The sequence below is a fragment of the Ostrinia nubilalis genome, chromosome 17, assembly GCF_963855985.1.
Source record: "Ostrinia nubilalis chromosome 17, ilOstNubi1.1, whole genome shotgun sequence".
Lineage (NCBI taxonomy): Eukaryota > Metazoa > Arthropoda > Insecta > Lepidoptera > Crambidae > Ostrinia > Ostrinia nubilalis.
The window spans coordinates 8,565,070-8,587,545 of record NC_087104.1 but is presented as its reverse complement, the minus strand read 5'-3'; the positions used below and the strand labels follow the sequence as shown (position 1 = coordinate 8,587,545).

The window sequence follows — 22,476 nt, the reverse complement described above, 5'->3', positions numbered from 1 at the left end:
ACGGGTTTTTGAGATTTTCAGCCAAACGGTAAGTTTTGTCACAAAACTATGTATGACAAGGTTTAAGACCATACAATTATCTATCAAAATTGTCTATACACTTTCTCCTAAGAGTCAGCGTTTCTGAGATTCGATGATCCGAAGAGTCAAAAAAGTGTTTTCTTCATAACGGTCTTACACATAAATCCAATGTGATATCGCCTCGTGCCACGACTCAGCATTGTATCATGATGTGTTGTCGACGTCGAATATAAAATAATCAACCTCAATGTCGTCTGTCATCTTTAATTATCGAAAAATGGGTGCAACTTTGACGAAGGACTGCACCGCGAGTTTCTAAGATACGAAGTTTTCGTGTCTATTATGTTTAAGAGCTCTTATATGCACACGTCACTACTCTACTTGTAACTCTATGGTCATTCTTTTAGCCCGACCAAGTTAGACAGTCCAGGTTATAATAATTCACATAGAGCTGAAAATTTGTGTGAATGTTAAGAACACCATCCTAAATGAAATGTCAAAAGTCCCCGACGATCCGTCATTTAAAAAAAAAGTTTTTGAAGTCCCAAGTTTTTTGCATTTTTTGGCCAAGTAGTAAATTTATCATAAAAATAGATAAGAAATAATAGTAGATCATAAAATTATCTATTAAAATTGTCTTTACCCCTTTTTCCTAAGAGTCACCGATTATGAGGTAGAACGATTCAAAAAGTTAGTTTTGATGTTCTCGTTATATGCACAAGTTTCCACAACACCTATGAGGGTTATTTGGCGTATTTTTTTTACCAGGTTTCCCCAGTAGGCCTTTTTTAAGATGTATTTGTTATCCTGTTCAATTCAAAACTATTTTAATAGAGTTGAAGTTGTGGACTTTTGGAGTAGTTAACAGCATGCGAATTCTCCAACTTTTTGCATCGTTACCACATAAACGGTGACTCTCAGGAAAAAGGGGCAAAGACAATTTTAATAGGTAATTTTATGATCTACTACTATTTCTTATCATTTCTTATGATAAGTTTACTGTTTGGCGGAGAAATGCAAAAAACTTGGACTTCGTAAATTTTTTTTTCAAATGACTGATCGCTAGGGACTTTTCACATTTCATTAAGGATGGTGTTCTCAACAATCACACAAATTTTCAGCTCTATGCGAATTATTATAACCTGGATTTTCTGACTTGATCGGGCTAAAAGAGTGACCATAGAGTTACAAGTAGAGTAGTGACGTGTGCATATAAGAGCTCTTAAACATAATAGACACGAAAACTTCGTATCTTAGAAACTCACGGTGCAGTCCTTCGTCTAAGTTGCAAACATTTTTCGACAATTAAAGATGACAAATGACATTGGGGTTAATCATTTTATATTCGACGTCGACAACACATCATGATACAATGCTGAGTCGTGGCACGAGGCGATATCACATTGGATTTATGTGTAAGACCGTTATGAAGAAAACACTTTTTTGACTCTTCGGATCATCGAATCTCAGAAACGCTGACTCTTAGGAGAAAGTGTATAGACAATTTTGATAGGTAATTGTATGGCCTTAAACCTTGTCATACATATTTTTGTGATAAAACTTACCGTTTGGCTGAAAATCTCAAAAACCCGTATTTTTTAAGTTTGACCTTGAATTTTTTTTTTAGCACACGTCGGATCGATGGGGACTTTTCACAGTTAATTGTGCTCCGAACATTCGTACCAATTTTCAGCTGTATGCGAATTATTGCAGGGTTCATGTCTAATTTGACTGGATTATACAGCGAAGTATTGTGTCGATACGCTAGAAAATACCTATATGTCATCATAACGTGTCTGATGCTAAATCACGTTTTGCTGATTTGCAATAAGTCGTATGCGTTGAGTGCAATGACATGACTGAGTAACAAAATTATTGACCTACTTTTAGACAATCAAATTATTTTAAAATTGTTGTAATAATATTAATGTAAATAATTCCTAATCAAATAAAATGTAAAAAAATGAGACTGTAAAATATCACTGGTGTAAAACTACATAACTTACTTGCCAAAATATAAATAAAATCTTAAAAAAAATATCATAAAATAAAATTATTATGCAAATTATTATTCTTTCTTATTATCCAGTATTACTATATTGTTCAGTATTATTATGTTATCAGTAAATTTACTAAGTCGTCAACAAACGTTATTATAAAATGTAAAACAATTACACAATAAAAATATTCAAATTACCTAGTAATAAACATTTTACATCTTCAATAAAAATATCGAATTCTATATAATTTATTCCTTTATGTATATAAAAAATTGCAATTTTGTAAATTAAGTTTAAGTAAATTAGTACGTTCAATATATCCATATAAATATTCTCACAAAATAATTTACTTTACAACATTACGAAATTATTAAAAAATATATCATCAAATTAAACCAATAAATTTACACTTCAAAATTTAAATTAACCTCCAGAATTTAAATGAAAATAATAAATGAGAAAAAAATTACCGTAGAATGATGACCAAATTTTTAAGAGGACAAGAGGACTTTTCTTCATGGGGCACATGGGGACTCAGAATACTAATAATGCACGGGGACTTATTATGATGTAGGGTTCTCCCGGCTGCAACCACTTCCGACTCGAACACTCCCGGCACCCTGCATACTGCTGTCAATCTCATCTGACTCCATCATCGCCCGGCACCCAGCACAATGTTGTTACCTCATCTGACTCCATCATCGCCCGGCGCCCAGCTTATCCAATTCGGTCCGTTTTCTTGCATCTTGATCAAGATCAGGAAATTCTTGATTTTTGGCACTGTTATTTCTATTTCACGTACGCATTTATTTTTAGTTTAGATTTATTAAGTTCAATATTTTTAGTCCATTTTGTTTGTTAACATTTCACTTAATTTTGAATATATTTAAACATTATTTTAATTAACTTTTATATTTCCTAAACCATCTGCTCAGCGCTGCGTGAGCAGCACTGGCAGGGTCGCCATGCAACGTTGGGCGTTGGGACGATTAAATAAGTAGACTGACTGCGTATTAAGAGCTATTAAGGGGGTGCAGCGCGGACGAAAAACTACGATTTGATAGCCGAGCTAGCGGTGGCGCAACGAACTAACACGATCACACACAAACTGATTTACAGAGTAGAGACGCAAGACAGAGCAAAACATGTATTTTCACTAATTTTGCTAAGCAAAAAATTGATTTATAATACGTAAAGGATGGTTAGGTGTTTTAACTAGGAATAAAGAAGATTAGATTTTTGTTAGTAGGTATTGCTGCGAAAGTACTGGATCGATTTGAAAAGTTCTAACACCAATAAAATCCTATATTATTTCTTCTGATGAACTAGACGTTAAAAAAGATTTATTTATTTATTTATTAAAAGAGTATTTTTCCTGCCTTATCTTTCAAATTGGTAATTCATTATAATTACGTACTTGCTTTTGCTCGCGGTTTCGACCATGAATTCAGTTTCTCACAGTAGGTACTTAGTATTGCACTGATTGAAGTTTTTTCTTTTAATTCTTTTAATGAACTCTATATCGTTTTAAATTATAGGTAATCTATATTTTACCTGTATAGAATTAAAGTAAATACGATAAAGTTCTTGCAACTCACGAAGTCGAGTGAGCTTTAATGGTGTGTGGACGTGTTCACATAACGATATACATATTTAACACACATACACTTTAGCTTAACTCTGGAAATTGTTTACTTATAGACTAGTATTATAAAATTACCTTCCTACTTTTAGTGTAACAATGATATAAGTAGTATCCACTACAGGCCACAAATGTAATTATGCCGTGTGTGAGTCCCTGGTGACCTGTAATACAGGCTCTTTCAGAACCTACTTCAGGCACCAGTCTTCACAATACGGGTATATGATATGCCAGGCCAAGCACCGATTAGCACACTAGCAAATAATATATCACAGAATGACAAACTATCGTATCTTTCCTATGTGCTGTCGTGTGTACCTAATATATTGTCAAATATTGTCTCAACAACAACAAATTGTAAGCCCATTGTGAAGAAAATAAATATTTTTATTATTATTTATTATTATTATTATATACGACGATGCACATAGCCAAAGTGTAATGTCATGTAATGTCTATGAAAACTTTTGAAAAACAGTGTGTAGCGACACAATGTAAAGCTCACACGCCTTCGTGAAATGTAACATAGTTTTTGCCTGAAAACATCCATCTATTCATCCGTCATTGCATTACTTTTACATTTATAATATGTATTAGTAATAGGATAGAGCCCAAACTCAATGAAAAAAAATCTTCTTAATAAATTGTCACATTTATGACATTTGGCTTGTACGATATTTTGTTAATGTTTATATTTTATGAAAAACTTTTCTCATTTAACTTCCATATTTTTATTCCAGAATTTGTCATCCATCCGTATTAGGGCTTGGGATCATCGCTCCGCTCATCTTCGTAGGACGTCTATACATATCAGAACATAATCTGTATGCTAAAACAGATGTTCTGATGGCGCAAGTACACTATGCGGGAAATTGGCCAAGACGAAATAGTGTGAACACCATCTGGGTTACTTCTCCTTCTCCTCCCCTTCCCCACCTGTGCCCCACCCGTGGGTCGCATACTTCAGTGTGCGGTCTAGCGCTTCGACTTGGACAATTTGTCGCATAGTGTACTTGCATGGCGCAACATGTAAGGTTTAATAAGACAAGTTACTTGCTCTAGTGCAGTGTATCCCATAGGTACATGAAACATTATAACTGCTCACGATTTATTATAATTGAGTGTGATTTCTTTGCTACTTTGTAGAGTACATGTATTACTAATAGTAGTACTTCTCTAATTGCATTACTCATTTACCATACCAAGTAAAGAGTAAGGATGACAACCGTATTTTAATATAACCGTAAATGAAGAATTTTGATGTAAAAGTTCTTGGATTTGCTAAAACAAACATGAAATTTTCAAGTCAATATCCGTTTATTGGATTCGATTCTTTCTCGTAATTATTAAAAAAAGAAACCTGAATATTTTAGCCTTAAGATGCTTCTTCACTAGGAGCATTCACATGTAATGTCACAATCAATAAAATTCAATCAACACGTTATTACTGTTTATATTGGTATGCTGAAAAAAGATACATTATTATGAAAATTACAGAAATAAGAAAATGGACTATGGTAAGTTGTAGGTACGGCAAAGAAAGGTTGCAAGGGTTTTCTAGCCATATTAACTAAAATTAGTTATTTTTTCATAGCAATCGAAGTCATAACATGAGAGATACTTTTACATTTGCACGCTCTGCGCTCTACGCTACTCTGTAAAATATTGACACACTCAGATTTGACACTTGACAGCTACGATAAAGCTAAACGCCTGATGATTTCTTCACGGCAATGTTTTTTAGGGAAAATTAAAATTTCTCAATAATTATGTATTAATACTGAAAACGAAAAAGGGGGCGACCTTCAAAATATTAATTAGAACATTTCTATGCGAAAATTATTGCTTCATACATTAAATTGACAAAGTTCTCGAAGAAATAAATTTTGCATATGTATTTACTTTAAGTATTGTTTATAAGATTTTTACGCATTTATTTAAAATTTCGAAAAGGCGGCGACCTAGAGCAAGGATTGGGCTACCCTACACAAGTTATTTTGATTGATTTAAGTCACTAGTCGCAGAGCACTAGTGATTTAAAAATACGTCAATTTTAAGGATTCTGTGCAGGACCCCCTTAAGCGTGCATAACCTTATATACTACCTATGGGAGGTGAGTGTGTGCGTAGAGACGCGCATACTACACCGGGTTTAAAACTATCCTATGTCCTATCCCGGGACTCAAACTATCTCTATACTCATCAAAATCGGTTCAGTGGTTTAAGCGTGAGACAGACAGACAGAGTTACTTTCGCATTTATAATATTAGTATAGATAGTATAGATAAGTCGACATCTTAGGTAACAAGATTTCCAAAGTCTAATGACGAAGTGTAAGTACTTACTTACTCTTTTTTCCACAGTGGTTCGACAGCGACACCCCAGAGTCTGCGGAAATCCCGAACAACTACCGGGACATTCTTCAGCCCTTCGAGATCCTGATGCTTCTCCGATGCTTCCGCGTCGACCGTATATACCGTGCGCTCACAGACTACATCACCGTCACCATGGGCGAGGAGTACATCACGCCGCCCGTCATCAGGTCGGTGCTTCAGCAGGCCTGCCGCGACCCCCTGCGGCCTTCGAGGCCTGATGCTTCCGCGTCGTTCGTATTTACCGCGCGCTCACAGACTACATCACCGTCACCATGGGCGAGGAGTACATCACGCCGCCCGTCATCAGGTCGGTGCCCCAACAGGCCTGCCGCGACCCCCTGCGGCCTTCGAGGCCTGATGCTTGCGCGGCGACCGCATCTACCGCGCGCTCACAGACTACATCACCGTCACCATGGGCGAGGAGTACATCACGCCGCCCGTCATCAGGTCGGTGCCCCAATAGGCCTGCCGCGACCCCCTCGGCCTTTGAGGCCTGATGCTTCCGCGTCGTTCGTATTTACCGCGCGCTCACAGACTACATCACCGTCACCATGGGCGAGGAGTACATCACGCCGCCCGTCATCAGGTTGGTACCTCTTGAGAATAGAGTTCAAATTAGCGTTCTAAAAGGCATGAAGAGAAAGTGCGGTCTTATTCACAATCATAGAAACATTATGGGCCTACGCTACATGCCGCACGTCATCAGGTCGGTACCTCTTGAGAATAGAGTTCAAATTAGCACAACAAAAGGCATGAAGAGAAATTGCGGTCTTATTCAGTCATAGAAACATTATGGGACTACGCTAGCTACATTATGCCGCCCGTCATCAGATTGGTGCTTCTTGGGAATTGAGTTTAAATTAGCACAGTAAAGTCTATAAGGCATGATGTCAAAGTGCGGTCTTCGAGGCCTGATGCTTCCGCGTCGACCGTATCTAACGCGCGCTCACAGACTACATCACCGTCACTATGGGCGAGGAGTACATCACGCCGCCCGTCATCAGGTCGGTGCCCCAACAGGCCTGCCGCGACCCCCCGCGGCCTTCGAGGCCTGATGCTTGCGCGGCGACCGCATCTACCGCGCGCTCACAGACTACATCACCGTCACCATGGGCGAGGAGTACATCACGCCGCCCGTCATCAGGTCGGTGCCCCAACAGGCCTGCCGCGACCCCCCGGGGTCTTCGAGGCCTGATGCTTGCGCGGCGACCGCATCTACCGCGCGCTCACAGACTACATCACCGTCACCATGGGCGAGGAGTACATCACGCCGCCCGTCATCAGGTCGGTGCCCCAACAGGCCTGCCGCGACCCCCCGGGGTCTTCGAGGCCTGATGCTTGCGCGGCGACCGCATCTACCGCGCGCTCACAGACTACATCACCGTCACCATGGGCGAGGAGTACATCACGCCGCCCGTCATCAGGTCGGTGCCCCAACAGGCCTGCCGCGACCCCCCGGAGTCACTTAGTATATCTCTCCAATAAGAATAAGTGTAAAAGTGAAAAACCTGCGTTGGGCGTTAGCGTAGGCCCTAAGTACTTGGTATTGTAGGTACAATACAACTGGTCGGTACAAAAATGACAGAGTACAAGTGCAAAAAGCCAACATCACGCGGTGTTCCCAGGCGGTCACCCATCCAAGTACTGACCGCTCCCGACGTTGCTTAACTTCGGTGATCGGACGAGAACCGGTGTTTTCAACGTGGTATGGACGTTGGCGAAGGTCCGAGTGAAATACGCGCATGCAAGACGTTGTAAATAGCAAAAGTTAGTTTGTGAGAAAACAATAGACAGCGTTGATGTTTTCACATGAAAGTACTTTACAATGGGCTAAATCTATTATCTATATACAACGTGTCCCAAAATTCAAAGATAAGCCGGCGCCGCAGGATGGACATAGTCATGACTACTTTAGGAAAAATAAGGAAAAAAATATATCTCAATTATTTTTTAAGTTACACAATAAATTACGAAATTCTTCGAAAATTGACACCCCTTATGATATTTTACATTACCACGACTACCATTTTTCAAATATTTCTGTTTTTTTGTTTGTATCGGCAACTTAAGTAGTGCTGCTGTCCACCCCAACTCTCAAAACCCCCAGAATCCTTGCAGTTTTTACACAAAAGTTAATCAAAATATGTTATTTCCTTAAAATTTTGAACGATTTATACTTTCACTCCACTTTGACTCATCGTTTTGTAAAAAAAAAGTATGAACACTACTGCGGCAAGTTTTTTATAAAGTTGACGCAACTATCTAAGATTCCAAAATGGTATAATACTCTAAGAAACCTAGTCGCAAAAAAGATATGCGTACCATTTTTACAAGCACTTCGCTTGTTAGTTAGTATGGGTTAAATCTTGCAACTGAATTTAAAACCAGTTCTCCTCAACCGATTGAGCTGTTTGGTATACTTATGTAAGTACGATGAAAATGCAATATTATGGTACCATTAAGCTGAATGGAGACTGGAGGTGGCCATAGGAACTTCTAAACGAAACGGCGGAATTGCATCTAGTTTGGGTTCGTTGGACTTGTCTTTTCGAGCACTTTAGTGCTAGATGATGTCCAGGGTCCTGATGATGAAGTCAGTTATAATTTTCAAACGAAGTCAAGCTTGTTTTTAAAAAAAGTTTTTTTTTATTACAACTTTATTTTAAACTTTTCAGTTGTTTCTCAATCTCATGGCCCAAGTGCTCGGGAAGACAAATCCAACGAACTTAAACTCGATAAGCTTCCGACGTTTCGTTTAGGAGTTCCTATGGCCAGCTTCTGCCACCTCTTGACTTCATTATCAGGACCCTGGACATCATCTAGCACTAAAGTGCTCTAAAAGACAAGTCCAACGAACCCAAACTAGATGCAATTCCGCCGTTTCGTTAAGAGTTCCTATGGCCACCTCCAGACTCCATCCAGCTCAATGGTACCATAATATTGCATTGTCATCGTACTTACACAAGTATACCAAATTTTAGCTCAATTGGTTAAGGAGAACTGGTTTTAAATTCAGTTGCAAGATTTATCCCATACTAACTACTTAACAAGCGAAGTGCTTGTAAAAATGGTACGCATATCTTTTTTGCGACCAGGTTTCTTAGAGTATTATACCATTTTGGAATCTTGGATAGTTGCGTCAACTTTATAAAAAACTTGCCGCAATAGTGTTCATACTTTTTTTTTACAAAACGATGAGTCAAAGTGGAGTGAAAGTAAAAATCGTTGAAAATTTTAAGGAAATAACATATTTTGATTAACTTTTGTGTAAAAACTGCAAGGATTCTGGGGGTTTTAAGAGTTGGAGTGAACAGCAGCACTACTTAAGTTGTCGATATAAACAGAAAAACAGGAATATTTGAAAAATTGTGGTCGTGGTAATGTAAAATATCATAAGGGGTGTCAATTTTCGTCGAATTTCATAATTTATTGTGTAAGTAAAAAAATAATTGAGATAGATTTTTTTCCTTATTTTTCCTAAAGTAGTCATGACTATGTCCGTCCTGTGGCGTCGGCTTATCCTTGAATTTTGGGACACGTTGTATATAAAAGAAAGTCGTGTTAGTTACTCCACTTATAACTCAAGAATGGCTAAACCGATTTAGCTGAAAATTGTCAGGGAGGTAGTTTAGAGCCAGGAGAAGGACATAGGATACTTTTTATCCCATTATTTATTGCCATTAAGGCGGAACAAAGTTCGCCGGGTCAGCTAGTCTTCTATATATAAAAGAAAGTCGTGTTAGTTACACCACTTATAACTCAAGAACGGCTGAACCGATTTAGCTGAAAATTGTCAGGGAGGTAGTTTAGAGCCAGGAGAAGGACATAGGATACTTTTTATCCCGTTCGAAATTAAAAAAAAAGTCTGCTTATTTATTGCCATGGCGGAACAAAGTTCGCCGGGTCAGCTAGTATTTAATATTAATGAAATAAATTTCTTACATTTATTAGTCTTGTATAGTATGCATTTACTAGTTTTGTGTAAAGATCTATCTATCTCTCGCAAAATAAACCAAACTAAAATAATTATACTTTTTAGTTATATTATTTTTATCCATCTAGTGTACAGTGTACGAACTACTCACCATTTTAGGTGTAAATGTACATGTAATATGTTATAGCGGTACGCGTGTAATAATACATACAAGCTATTCTTCTATCGTAATGGTAGATGGCGCTGCTACTAAGATGAAACTATTTTTATCACACATTTTACCTGTTTTTGTCTACAGTGTATAGTCTGATTATTATTTATGACAATAAAACAAAATTGTTATATATATGACGTTTCACTTTACCGCCAAAATCTGAAAATCGTATACTGTACGCTTATTTCGATCAATCATTCGCCAACGTCCATACCACGTTGAAAACACCGGTTCTCGTCCGATCACCGAAGTTAAGCAACGTCGGGCGCGGTCAGTACTTGGATGGGTGACCGCCTGGGAACACCGCGTGATGTTGGCTTTTTGCCATCCTAAAATAAAAGATAGATTCACTGGTCAAATACTTTTTTTTTACTTTTATTGTCATTGACTCCGACCATATTAGCACCTCTTGCAACTTTATTGTTTCTATTTTTGTAACTAGTGTAAATGTTTTTTATTATTTGCCTGTCTTTTTTTCACATCCCGTTTAGTAAGGGTAAATAACTTCCTCATAACACCAAGTTTTCTTCCAGCTTGGACATGATAGTGGAGCAGACCACGCCGTATACCCCGGTGGTGTTCATCCTAAGCCCCGGCTCCGACCCGACAGCCGACCTGATGAAGCTGGCCGACCGCTGCGGCTTCGGCGGCGGCAAGTTCAAGTATCTCTCCCTGGGACAGGGGCAGGAAGGGGTGAGTGACAGGAACCCCGAGTAGTGTCGTATTGTCATCCTAAGCCCCGGCTCCGACCCGACGGCCGACCTGATGAAGCTGGCCGACCGCTGCGGCTTCGGCGGCGGGAAGTTCAAATACCTTTCGCTAGGACAGGGGCAGGAGGGGGTGAGTGACATAAGAACCCCCAAGTGTCATATTGTCATCCTAAGCCCCGGCTCCGACCCGACGGCCGACCTGATGAAGCTGGCCGACCGCTGCGGCTTCGGCGGCGGCAAGTTCAAGTATCTCTCCCTGGGACAGGGGCAGGAAGGGGTGAGTGACAGGAACCCCGAGTAGTGTCGTATTGTCATCCTAAGCCCCGGCTCCGACCCGACGGCCGACCTGATGAAGCTGGCCGACCGCTGCGGCTTCGGCGGCGGCAAGTTCAAGTATCTCTCGCTAGGATAGGGGCAGGAGGGGGTGAGTGACATAAGAACCCCCAAGTAGTGTCATATTGCCATCCCAAGCCATGGCTCCGACCCGACGGCCGACCTGATGAAGCTGGCCGACCGCTGCGGCTTCGGAGGCGGGAAGTTCAAGTATCTCTCGCTAGGACAGGGGCAGGAGGTGAAAAAAGTTGCCAGTGTACTTAGTGATAGAATCGAACAGAGTCAATAAGTAAGGATTCCTATTATTAAAACAATGAACAAACTGAGGAGGAGGGAGACGTCATATCTCCAAAACTGTTTACCACCGCCCTGGAAGATGTCTTCAAGCTTCTGGACTGGAACGGATTTGGCATAAATATCAACGGCGAGTACATCACCCACCTTCGATTCGCGGACGATATCGTAGTCATGGCTGAGACCTTGGAGGATCTAGGCACAATGCTCGATGGCCTCAGTAGAGCCCTCAGATCATAGAAGGGAATAGATGTGAAACGGGGGCGTGGCGCGTGTCTCCGCGATATGCCCAGAAACGAACATCGGCCGCGTAGCTAGGTTAGTCGCGATTCAGTCGTACTAAGGAAATGTTCTCCGAATTTTTTGGATAATGCGTCGTTACGTGCAATAAAACAAGTGAAACGAAGAACTACAGGAACAATGGAGTCATTTACTACATGTAAGTATTGCAAATCCATTGGTATTTTGGTTATAAATAAAAAAAACAACATTTTTACGAACGAATTCAGTGCCGTAACAGTTACTGCGATATCGAAATCAGTGGTGATAAAAATTCTAACACACTTGTACATTGACGATTTAGTTAGCAACCACTTTATGTCATGCTCAACTACTGCGCGATGTATTTAATTTCTTCCGATATCCACTGTCGTGTGAAAATACACAGTACGGCCGCATGTGCCGGTCGTAACATAGTGCCGTGCTCGTGTTCTAATACGGTTTCCTATTATCGATAAATAGAAGTAAATTATAATTTTCTATTTTGTCATTTTAAATAAAAAAATTATGTGTTACTTGCGATTATAAGATTTTACAAAAAAAATAACAGTAGAAGTAATTAGTAACTGTCAACTATGTAATTACTATAAGAGCTAGTTGAAAGCCTAATATAGGCATTATTTATAGGCATTATGTTTGGCAGTATGTAATATAGGCATTATGTTTATCAAAAACATATGCGGTACGCAGATCGCCGTAATTAAAAAGTAAATGCGTGATAGTAGTTAATAATAACGTATAATAATAAAAAGGTTTTCATACAAAAGCATTTTGTGAAACCAGTTTCGAGCCTTGCCCCTAGCGATTTAAAGTATCGATATCTTGTCGACTTCATTTTATCTTTGTTCTCTCACTAGTTTTCAAAGTGTGCGTCACGTCACGCGGCCATTGATTGGCCATAAGGCACGCCTTCTGGCCAATCACAGCACTTTTAAGCCGGTTGCACATGTTGTCGTAGACTCTCAGTCACTTTGTTTTTACACAGTTGAATGTGTGTGTGGGAGCTGTGGTGGGGGAAATGTGGGGACACTGGTTCTCGTTGTAGTTACGCGCGACTTCATATCTATTCTCTTTCTATGATCTGAGGTAGAGCCTCTCAACAAGTGGGCCTCAGAATGAACATGGACAAGACAAAAATCATGTCTAATGTCCGTGTTGCACCCACTCCTCTGAAGGTTGGAGACTCTACACTCGAAGTTGTTGACAATTATGTATACCTGGGACAAACAGTCCAGTTAGGTAGGTCCAACTTCGAGAAAGAGGTCAATCGTCGAATCCAACTCGGATGGGCAGCGTTCCGGAAGCTTCGCCATATACTCACGTCCGAAATACCGCAGTGTCTTAAGTCGAAAGTATTTGACCAATGCGTGTTGCCAGTGATGGTATACGGATCTGAGACGTGGTCGCTTACTATGGGCCTCATAAGAAGGCTCAAGGTCACCCAAAGGGCGATGGAGCGGGCTATGCTCGGAGTTTCCCTGCGTGATCGAATCAGAAATGAGGAGATCCGCAGGAGAACCAAAGTAACCGACATAGCTCGCAGAATTGCTAAAATCAAGTGGCAGTGGGCGGGGCACATAGCTCGTAGAGACGATGGCCGTTGGGGCAGGAAAGTTCTCGAGTGGCGACCACGGGCTGGAAGACGTAGCGTGGGCAGGCCTCCTACTAGGTGGACCGACGATCTGGTAAAGGTCGCGGGAAGAGCCTGGATGCGGGCAGCGCAGGACCGTTCATTGTGGAAAACCTTGGGGGAGGCCTTTGTCCAGCAGTGGACGTCATTTGGCTGAAAGAAGAACAAACTGAATATATTACAACATGCGGGTCATGCCTGAATATCTAGGCGCCGCGCCGTTAAATTCATAATTGAGTTACAGCTGAATTGGTTCACTACCATGGCGCAATTGCCAAAATTGTCCGAATATCAAAGCAATGACGCATATTATTTCATATAGTAATGTTTTTCACTCTTATGACAAAAGCGGAACATATTTATTTATAATTTAAATTGGTAGTTTTGCGTCAGTCATTGTGTAAAAATTCCGTTAAATAATGTATTTTTACATATTATTTCCCGGTTGAATGGATACCAGTGGGTAGACACTTCTCATTCAAAAACTAGTCTCTATATGTAGCAATTGATATACAACCTTATCCCTTAAGCAATAAAGTGCATTTTGGATTGATTTCACTACAGCAGGGGAACCCGCGGATCAATACCACCATACTAAAAATAATTGTTAGTGTCCTTATGTTGGTAGTATTGTTAGTTTGACAAATGAAAAAAAATGTCTGTCAATTGAGTTTGAGTTTTTAACCGGCGAATTGATTCGTGTGAAGTTATTTTCTCAGATTTGGTGCAATATTACTGTAAATAAACTTTTCTGTCGTTTACGTTGAGTTGATTAAGTTCCTCCGTATCGGGCGTGATAAAGTTTGCTGTTCAGTGTTATGTTTTTTGTGAGATAGAGACTCTTTTAAATAAGCTGTGTTTCAACTTCTACAGAAGTTTAAACTCTTATTTACTTTTCTGTTTAATGGGTATGTTATCTACTTACTTGAAATATTAGATCTATTACAAATCTATTATTCATTAAAAACAACCCTATGTGATGAAAATGTAAATGTACTTTCAAAACTGGTAAATGCATGAACCAGGGCATTGACACTGGTTGGAGAGAAATTATAGGCTTTGTTTAATTAATACCTATTTCATTTTAGGCTTCTACTGATAATGGAGAGTAGAAACAACAAGAAGTGCGTTATTTGTAATAAGAGGCGAAGTCGTGGTGGATCACCCTTACTTTTGAGTAGGTTTCCTCTGGATTCTGACCGGTAAGTTTCTAATAACACTCATTTATTACAAGATAATTTTACTGATTGTGTAAACTTAAAGGCTGGGATTAATATTTTTAATCATACAGTAAATAACCATAACCAATTTTTAATTTCAGTATTTTGTTTCGTACTCTGTAAATGAATTGCATAACAATACTAAAAGAAATTAGTTGATGAATAAATTTCAGTTTGTTATTCTTTTTCTTTTCTAATAGGTATTTCTTATTTCAGTTGTGGAATGTGGGTTAAAAATGCTGGCATAGAAGACTTAGCATATGTACCTATTGAAAAGTTACACCAACTGAAGTTTGTTTGTGGTGGGCACTTCACTCCTGAATCCTTCAATGCCAAAGGAACTCGGCTGAAGAACTCAGCTATTCCAACACTGGAATTGAGCAATCCCATCTTGCCAGATGAAGTTTTGACAGAGTTTCCTCTTCATGTAAAAGACTCCAATAAAGAAAACCTCAAGACAGGTATGATGATGACTTCAATTATTTTTTTTAAATTTAATTTACTATCAATTTTTCTGAATTATTTAGATGTCTTAATTAATTTTCTTTGGTTTCCAAAACAAACCAACCGAATGCAATTTAACAAGGTTCTTTCTTTGTAACCACAAACATGTGTTGTATGCTTATCAATAAATAATATATAATTTCAATTATTAATTATATCTATACTTTGTTACAGTTCTTTATGATCATTCATATTGCATTCCAAAGAAGTCAAATCCAGTTGAACGAGGTATGTTTATCTAAAATTATACTAATAATATAAAAAGGAAATATTTAATTGTTTGTTTGTATTTGATCGGCTCCGTAACTCAAAGCCAAGATAGCCTAAAGTGCGGGTTAGAACCCCACAGCTTGAATATTGTAGTAAACCCACTCGTAACACAATTTAGCTTAGAATGTGTGTTGAGTTAGAGGGACTTTAGTAATTTGTGTAATACAAATTCTTCAAAAAAAGTACCGGACCAATTTGAAAAATTTTAGGCAATCTACATTAATTAGCCAGGTCAGCTAGTTTAATAATATTTATAAGCTAGTAATTTTTAATGTGAGCAAGACATGTACTAGACTGATTGTACCCTAAAGTTGGGTAAGAACATGACATTTTATTACCCAATTCACATTTCATTATCTGCTTTCAGTTCCCCTTACAACTACAACCAAACAACTAAATTCAACATGTTTGGGAGCTGTGGATATACCAGATTCTGGTATTTCTGCGAAAACAACTTTTGAACCTCTTCCTTCTACTTCCAATGCACCAGAACATATGACCTATAAACCCATTACTCATGGTAAGTGTACAAACTAATTATTTACCTTCTAAAATATGCCTTCCCTCAAACTAAAGAATGCCACCCTGGATGCGTTCTGCAGTCTGCAGTCAGGTCAAAATGAACTTATATGTACAACATTCTAGGTTTCTGTACATTTTATATTAATGCTATTTGACCGTGCGGATACGAACAAAGAACGCAAAGCACACGTGACTGATTGCCTTATCACGACCACTTACAGATTGTCTTGACATACCCGCAGACCGCATCCAGAATGCAGAACATTAAAACCTCTAAATGCCTTTAATTTAATATTATGTCATTGTTATTGAAGGTGGGCCCACGCTTCATATTTTATGAGAAGAGCTATCATTATCCTGTCTTTGCATTTTTTTAAAACTTGATAATGATTGATTGATTTGGAAATAATATGTTTCATAAAACAACAAAATAAATTTTAAACTAATTTGCATATTTATAATATTTCAGATGATAAAAACATTTGCCATCAAGATGCACAGGCAGAAATATTAGTCCACAGTTATAAAAGACCTAAGAAAAACATTGAAATGAAAGGTAAGATAAAACATCCTAATTTAAAAAACTAAGTAAAATTGCTGATTAGGTAATTAACCAATATTCAATTCAATTTGCTTTAATGTTGTTTTTTTTACTAAGGGGCCATCCATAAAGTACGTCACACGAATTTCATGATTTTTTGACCCCCCCCTCCGTCCTTGTCACAGGTGGTCACATTTCTGAGACCCCCCCCTCCCTAGTGTGACGTCACATGTTTCGCAATTTCACATCTAAAAATTATTAAATTAACAGCAGTTCCGAAATTAGTTTTATTTCCATTTAAATTAAGTACTTTTTTTATGAAATCAACATTATATCAAATATTTGAAACAATTGAAATGTGATGTCACGAAACTTAGGACCCCTCCCACCCCTTGTCACACCATGTCACACTTTGTCAACCCCCTCCCCCCCTCTTTATGTGTGACGTACTTTATGGATGACCCCTAATGGAAATGTTTTTATTACAGACACTTCATCAACATTTACAATTAAAGAGAAGAGGCTTTGGCGACAGTTACAAAATGCAAAAAAAACAATAAGGAATATAGCGAAGTCAAGAGTGAATTTAGACAAGTTAGATTCGGAAGTGCTGACATCGTTAGTAAAGGATGTAGTGCAGAATAACAAAAAAAAGTCACAAGGAAAAAGGTGGACTTTAGCCAACAAAATATATGCTTTGGCTATATTTAAACGGTCCCCTAAAGCATACCGCTATATGCAAAAGCTGTTTACGCTACCAAGCACTAAAACGCTCCAAAGGATTTAAAAAAATATACCAATGGAGCCTGGTATAAATAAAAATATAATTGATATGTTAGAGGCAAAAGCATCAAGTATGCCAAAGGAAAATAAATATTGCTCGTTAATATTTGACGAGATGGCGTTAAAGAAACGGATAATTTATAACGAAATTGCTGATAAAGTGGATGGCTACGTGGATTATGGAGAGGGCGAGAACATGGGACGAGAAAAGAAAATTGCAGACCATGCGTTAGTGTTTATGATACAGGGTGCTAAACATAAATACAAACAATATATTGCGCACTATTTTGTGGAAGGCACAATATCAACAGCAAAACTGGCAAAAATTATATCGGACATCATCAAAAAATTAAAAGAAATCGGATTTATGGTTCTAACAACAGTTTGTGATCAGGGATCTACAAATATAGGAGCTCTTAACATGTTAAAAAGAAACTGTGGACAAGGCATAGATAGCAACTTTTTCTCTGTAAATAATGACAATTTTTTTATAATCTATGACATCCCTCACTTGTTCAAATCATTACGAAACAATTTCTTTAAAAGTGGAAATATGTCTTTCGATGGAAAAATTGCACAATGGAGGCATTTGGTAGTTGCAGAAGAACACAACAGAAATTTTTTAAATTTTAAAAAACTGAATAGTACCATTGTAAATCCAACATTCAAAACTAAGATGAGGGTGAAGTATGCTGCGCATGCTCTGAGTAATACCGTGGCAGCTATTTTAAAAATGATGGCATGGAAAGAAGTTTCTGATTGCAATGATACAGCATTTGTGATTGAACAGTTAGATAAACTATTTGATTGTACAAATGGTCCATCATCTTTAAATGACGTAAAGAAAGGGATCCGGGAAAATGTTTCCACATCAAGTAATCACATTGAGTCTTGGACCTTTTATACTGATAAGTTAAAAACCATAAAATTTATAACAGCAGAAAACACGATACTAAAAAATGTTAAATGCGTAAAGGGATATCAAATATCTATCAAATCCTTAAACGATATTTGGGAAAAGTTAAAGAATGAAGGGTTTAAATATATGAACCTTAGACAGTTTAACCAAGACTCTCTGGAAAACTTATTTGGAATCATTAGGCAACACAGTGTAACCAATAGAAATCCCACTATCACGCACTTTACTGCAGCGCTTAAAACAAGCATGGTTACTGGGCTGAAAGTGCCTCATAGCAGAAGTGCTAATTGTGAAGCAGACAACAATAAACATATGCTGGAATATAAAGACATTTTAAAAACTAATTTAAAAACAACAGAAATAAAAATTAATGTTCAAGATTCCACAGACACTGAATTTTATCCTGTGTTGTCTATCCCGGACCCTGAAAACTTAGAACAGCCCATTGAAAATTTGTGTAGCCTTGAAAACCAACCAGTAGTATATGTAAGCGGGTATTTAGCTGCCAAACTATTACAGAACAGTTCTTGTTTAATTTGTGAAGAGTGTTTGAGCGTGAAAACTCCTGTTGACAATGATTTGTATGCATATATATCTCTTCGCGAATGGTGGCATGATAAAAAAAGTCTCGTTTATCCAACAATTCAATTATGTACCTGCACCGTAAATGAAGCTAAACAATTTTATCATGACCATATTGCCGACCAGATATATATGGAAAATGTTGGAAAATTCATTTTCTTAATGTTGAGTACAAATTGTAATTTTAGTTGGTTTAAATGTCAACAACATAATAAAGAAATTTATGATAAGATGTTTAAAATATTAAGTTACCTTTTTCTAAGAAAAAGTTGTAAAATCATTAATGACAGCTTCATAAAAAGTGAAAACAATTTTTCTGACAAAAGTAAAAAAGCACAGCAACAAAGCATTGAAAAGTAATCTTGAGGCTGAGGTTCGATCAGCTGATAAGAAAATTAAAGATGTTTATAAATAAAAATCCTATTTTTTCTTAGAAAAAGTTGTGAAAATAAAAGTTTACAAAATTATCATTTCTGTACTTTGTTATAATTTTCAATAATTCCTCATGCCTACAACTGCTATGTCATGTTCAATACTTATTGTAATATACCTATTTTATTTCGAAATAAATAATTTACGTTACAAAACTTCGTTTTACTTACACATAGTATAAAATAAAAATAGTAATCATTAAAATATTGAAGGTTCCTATACTAGATATCGATATGCAATTACAACCCTAGCAAAGTATCGATAATCGATAAGTTATTACGAACGTCACTAATACTGTCAGAAAATAAGGCATTATGTTGGTAGCTCCGCCTGTAGTTTGTGCGGTTGGTAAAGATTTGCGGGTCGTTCTCTAAAATGCATATGTGTGCGTGAGCTCAAAAAATATCTATGGAGTGCCGTCTCTTACTCTTTTATGCTCTTTGATGGATACCTACTTGCCCACTCATTGATAACTGACGTTGCTTTCGACCCTGCGTATAGCTGTGCAAATAACCAGTGCACCTGTATCAACAAGTTTCACTTGTTTAGATTTGATAAACACGTTATTTAATTACATAATTTTATCATCAAATAGTAACATTCCTATACATATTTTATCTATACTATCTATACTCTATACTAATATTACAAAGCTGAAGTTGTGGAATATGACGCTCAACCACCATAAGGAAGCTAAGGTGTTAGTGCATCTATTTTGCACAATCTTGGTTTGTCTATATATACTGGGCAGGGTAAAAAACTTCGTCACCGCGATACAGGATTGTATGCGCGGTGGAGTTTGCCATAGTAAGATCGTAACAGCGCCATCTGTTGGTACGGTTTGAAGTGGCGCAATTTATTAATCACAGTTTGTTTATTTGGTTGAACGCGCTAATCTCAGGAACTACTGGACCAATTTGAAAAATTCTTTTTGTATTGGATAGTCCGTTAATCCCTGAAGGCTTTAGGCTATATAATATCATCACGCTAAGACCACTAGGAGCGGAGCACCAATGAAGAATGTTTTAAATCAGTGATTTTTTTCCTTTTGAGAGCTGACGCTGCGTAAACGGTTAAAGTTTCGCATAAATTATGTATGATAGGATTTTCCCCTTTAAAAGTTCTACAAAAGAGTCCGCGACAGCATATGTCTATCTTTTATGGTTGGCTCACTGTAACCTTTTTGTCTGGATGTCTGGATGTTTGTTCCTCTTTCACGCAAAAACTAATAAACGGATTTTGTTGAAACTTTACAGTATTATTATTTATAACCCAGGCTAACATATAGGCTACAATTTATGACGATATGTGACAAACTAAATTTCAATAAATAGTTAAGAGGTGAGAAATATCTTTAAAAACGCCATCTATCGACGTGCTTTTGACGGTCGTAAACATTCATGAGAGCGAAGCCGTGAAACGTATCATTACTAATCATTAGTCCTAATTAGGAACTAAATATTACATTTATAGAACTGTTCATAATATTTAAAATTTAATCAATAAAGATATTTTATGTAATTGAATAATTCACTGTGTTTAAACGAGCAAATCAAAGTCTAAATTAGTGACCGCCATCTATCGAGGTGCTTTTGACGGTCGTTAACATTCATGAGAGCGAAGCCGTGAAACGTATCATTAAAAATTTATGTATGTAATTGAATCATTCACTGTGTTTAAACGATCAAATAGTATTCAAACATTTAGATAATAACGTTAAAAACCATTTAAAAATCCTATGAGAACTTTTTCGACTTCTACACGGACGAAGTCGCGGGCAAAATCTATTTGTAAAATCATCATCATCATCATCATCATTTCAGCCATAGGACGTCCACTGCTGAACATAGGCCTTTGTAAAATAATTAGACTAAATTATTAAAACTGCCTACCCAAAGTCATTATTCCACGCGGACGAAGTCGCGGGCACAGCTAGTCTTGAATATAATTTGTAAATAGAGTAACTTACGTAAGCGGGTATTTTCGGTAGTTGTTATTGGGTCTACTAAAATATTACACTCGGATCGGAATGTTAACAAGAATATTTGAACAAGGTCATATTGATATTTGAAAATAACTACTGATGTCATACTTCATAAGTAGCACGTTTTGCACCCAGGCAGAATCCGAATCGCAAATTGCATCCACAAAAATAGTCAAGCAGCCGTCCAATAACATTTCCATGGTTCAAATCGTTGCAATAACAACCACCGGGCATTAAAAGTATCATGGGTGCAATATTTTATAGCACTGTCATTTATTTTACTAAGCATTTAACCATAACGTGTAATTAATATTATGGATAAATCCTTAGCCACCACGCGCACTAGGCAGCCAGGCTGTGGCAGCCAATCCGTGAACTTTTGGCTACCTAGTGCGCCGGAGGCCTTATTCTTACGTTTTGTCCCCAGGCTGCCTTAGCCCTGCTTGAGGGAGCCATCTCCCACGGCCAGTGGCTGATCCTTCAGAACTGCCACCTGCTGGTGTCCTTCCTGCGCGAGCTGGAGAAGCAACTGGAGCTCATGGAGAAACCGCACCCCGAGTACCGGCTGTGGCTCACCACCGACCCCACGCCCACCTTCCCCATCGGCATCCTGCAGCGCTCGCTGAAAGGTTACCAATAACAATAACAGCTGGAGAAGCAACTGGAGCTCATGGAGAAGCCGCACCCTGAGTACCGGCTGTGGCTCACCACCGACCCCACGCCCACCTTCCCCATCGGCATCCTGCAGCGCTCGCTGAAAGGTTAACAATAACAGTAACATCTGGAGAAGCAGCTGGAGCTCATGGAGAAGCCGGACCCGAGTACCGGCTGTGGCTCACCACCGACCCCACGCCCACCTTCCCCATCGGCATCCTGCAGCGCTCGCTGAAAGGTTAACAATAACAGTAACAGCTGGAGCTCATGGAGAAGCCGCACCCGAGTACCGGCTGTGGCTCACCACCGACCACACGCCCATCTTCCCCATCGGCATCCTGCAGCGCTCGCTGAAAGGTGAACAATGACAGTAACAGCCGGAGAAGCAGCTGGAGCTCATGGAGAAGCCGCAGCTGAGTACCGGCTGTGGCTCACCACCGACCCCGCGCCCACCTTCCCCATCGGCATCCTGCAGCGCTCGCTGAAAGGTTATAATACATTTTATGCAATTGCCTTTCAATATGACAGCGGTACAGTAAGTGTCTGTGAACATGGAGGTTATACTTAAGTAGTTGGGCGTGGGCCCACTTTCCTTTGGCATGCTGCAGCGGTCCGGTCGCCCTGTCGCTGAAAG

The 22,476-nt window shown here is 38.6% G+C and overlaps 2 protein-coding genes and 2 non-coding genes across 5 annotated transcripts in view; 3 read left to right on the top strand and 1 right to left on the bottom strand.

Moving 5' to 3' along the window:
* Window positions 1-22,476, top strand: part of LOC135080243 (dynein axonemal heavy chain 10) — a 120,870-nt gene that overhangs the window by 59,949 nt on the left and 38,445 nt on the right. Inside the window, exons 83-85 of the mRNA XM_063974927.1 lie at window positions 6,026-6,204; window positions 10,719-10,878; window positions 21,616-21,817. Of these exons, the coding sequence (XP_063830997.1) occupies window positions 6,026-6,204; window positions 10,719-10,878; window positions 21,616-21,817 (541 nt within the window). The remainder of the gene's footprint in view (window positions 1-6,025; window positions 6,205-10,718; window positions 10,879-21,615; window positions 21,818-22,476) is intronic.
* Window positions 7,638-7,756, bottom strand: LOC135080302 (5S ribosomal RNA). Its single transcript, XR_010258968.1, has one exon. It is a non-coding gene; the product is annotated as a 5S ribosomal RNA (ribosomal RNA).
* Window positions 10,386-10,504, top strand: LOC135080303 (5S ribosomal RNA). Its single transcript, XR_010258969.1, has one exon. It is a non-coding gene; the product is annotated as a 5S ribosomal RNA (ribosomal RNA).
* Window positions 13,894-19,072, top strand: LOC135079713 (uncharacterized). Of its 2 annotated transcripts, XM_063974321.1 has the most exons (6): window positions 13,894-14,633; window positions 14,868-15,112; window positions 15,330-15,383; window positions 15,793-15,945; window positions 16,417-16,503; window positions 16,977-19,072. In XM_063974321.1, exons 1-6 carry the CDS (start codon window positions 14,533-14,535, stop codon window positions 17,273-17,275), a joined length of 939 nt encoding a protein of 312 aa, XP_063830391.1. In that variant the 5' UTR covers window positions 13,894-14,532; the 3' UTR covers window positions 17,276-19,072. The 2 variants fall into 2 exon arrangements, with proteins under 2 accessions (XP_063830391.1, XP_063830392.1); XM_063974322.1 differs by lacking the exon at window positions 15,330-15,383.

What these genes read in the sequence shown, in the direction of transcription:
- LOC135079713 (XM_063974321.1), top strand. Translation starts at nt 14,533, where the DNA reads ATGGAGAGTAGAAACAACAAGAAGTGCGTTATTTGTAATAAGAGGCGA. An exon ending in TAAAGAAAACCTCAAGACAG is followed by an intron (nt 15,113 to 15,329) that starts GTATGATGATGA and finishes ACTTTGTTACAG; the next exon opens with TTCTTTATGATCATTCATAT. An exon ending in CTATAAACCCATTACTCATG is followed by an intron (nt 15,946 to 16,416) that starts GTAAGTGTACAA and finishes ATAATATTTCAG; the next exon opens with ATGATAAAAACATTTGCCAT.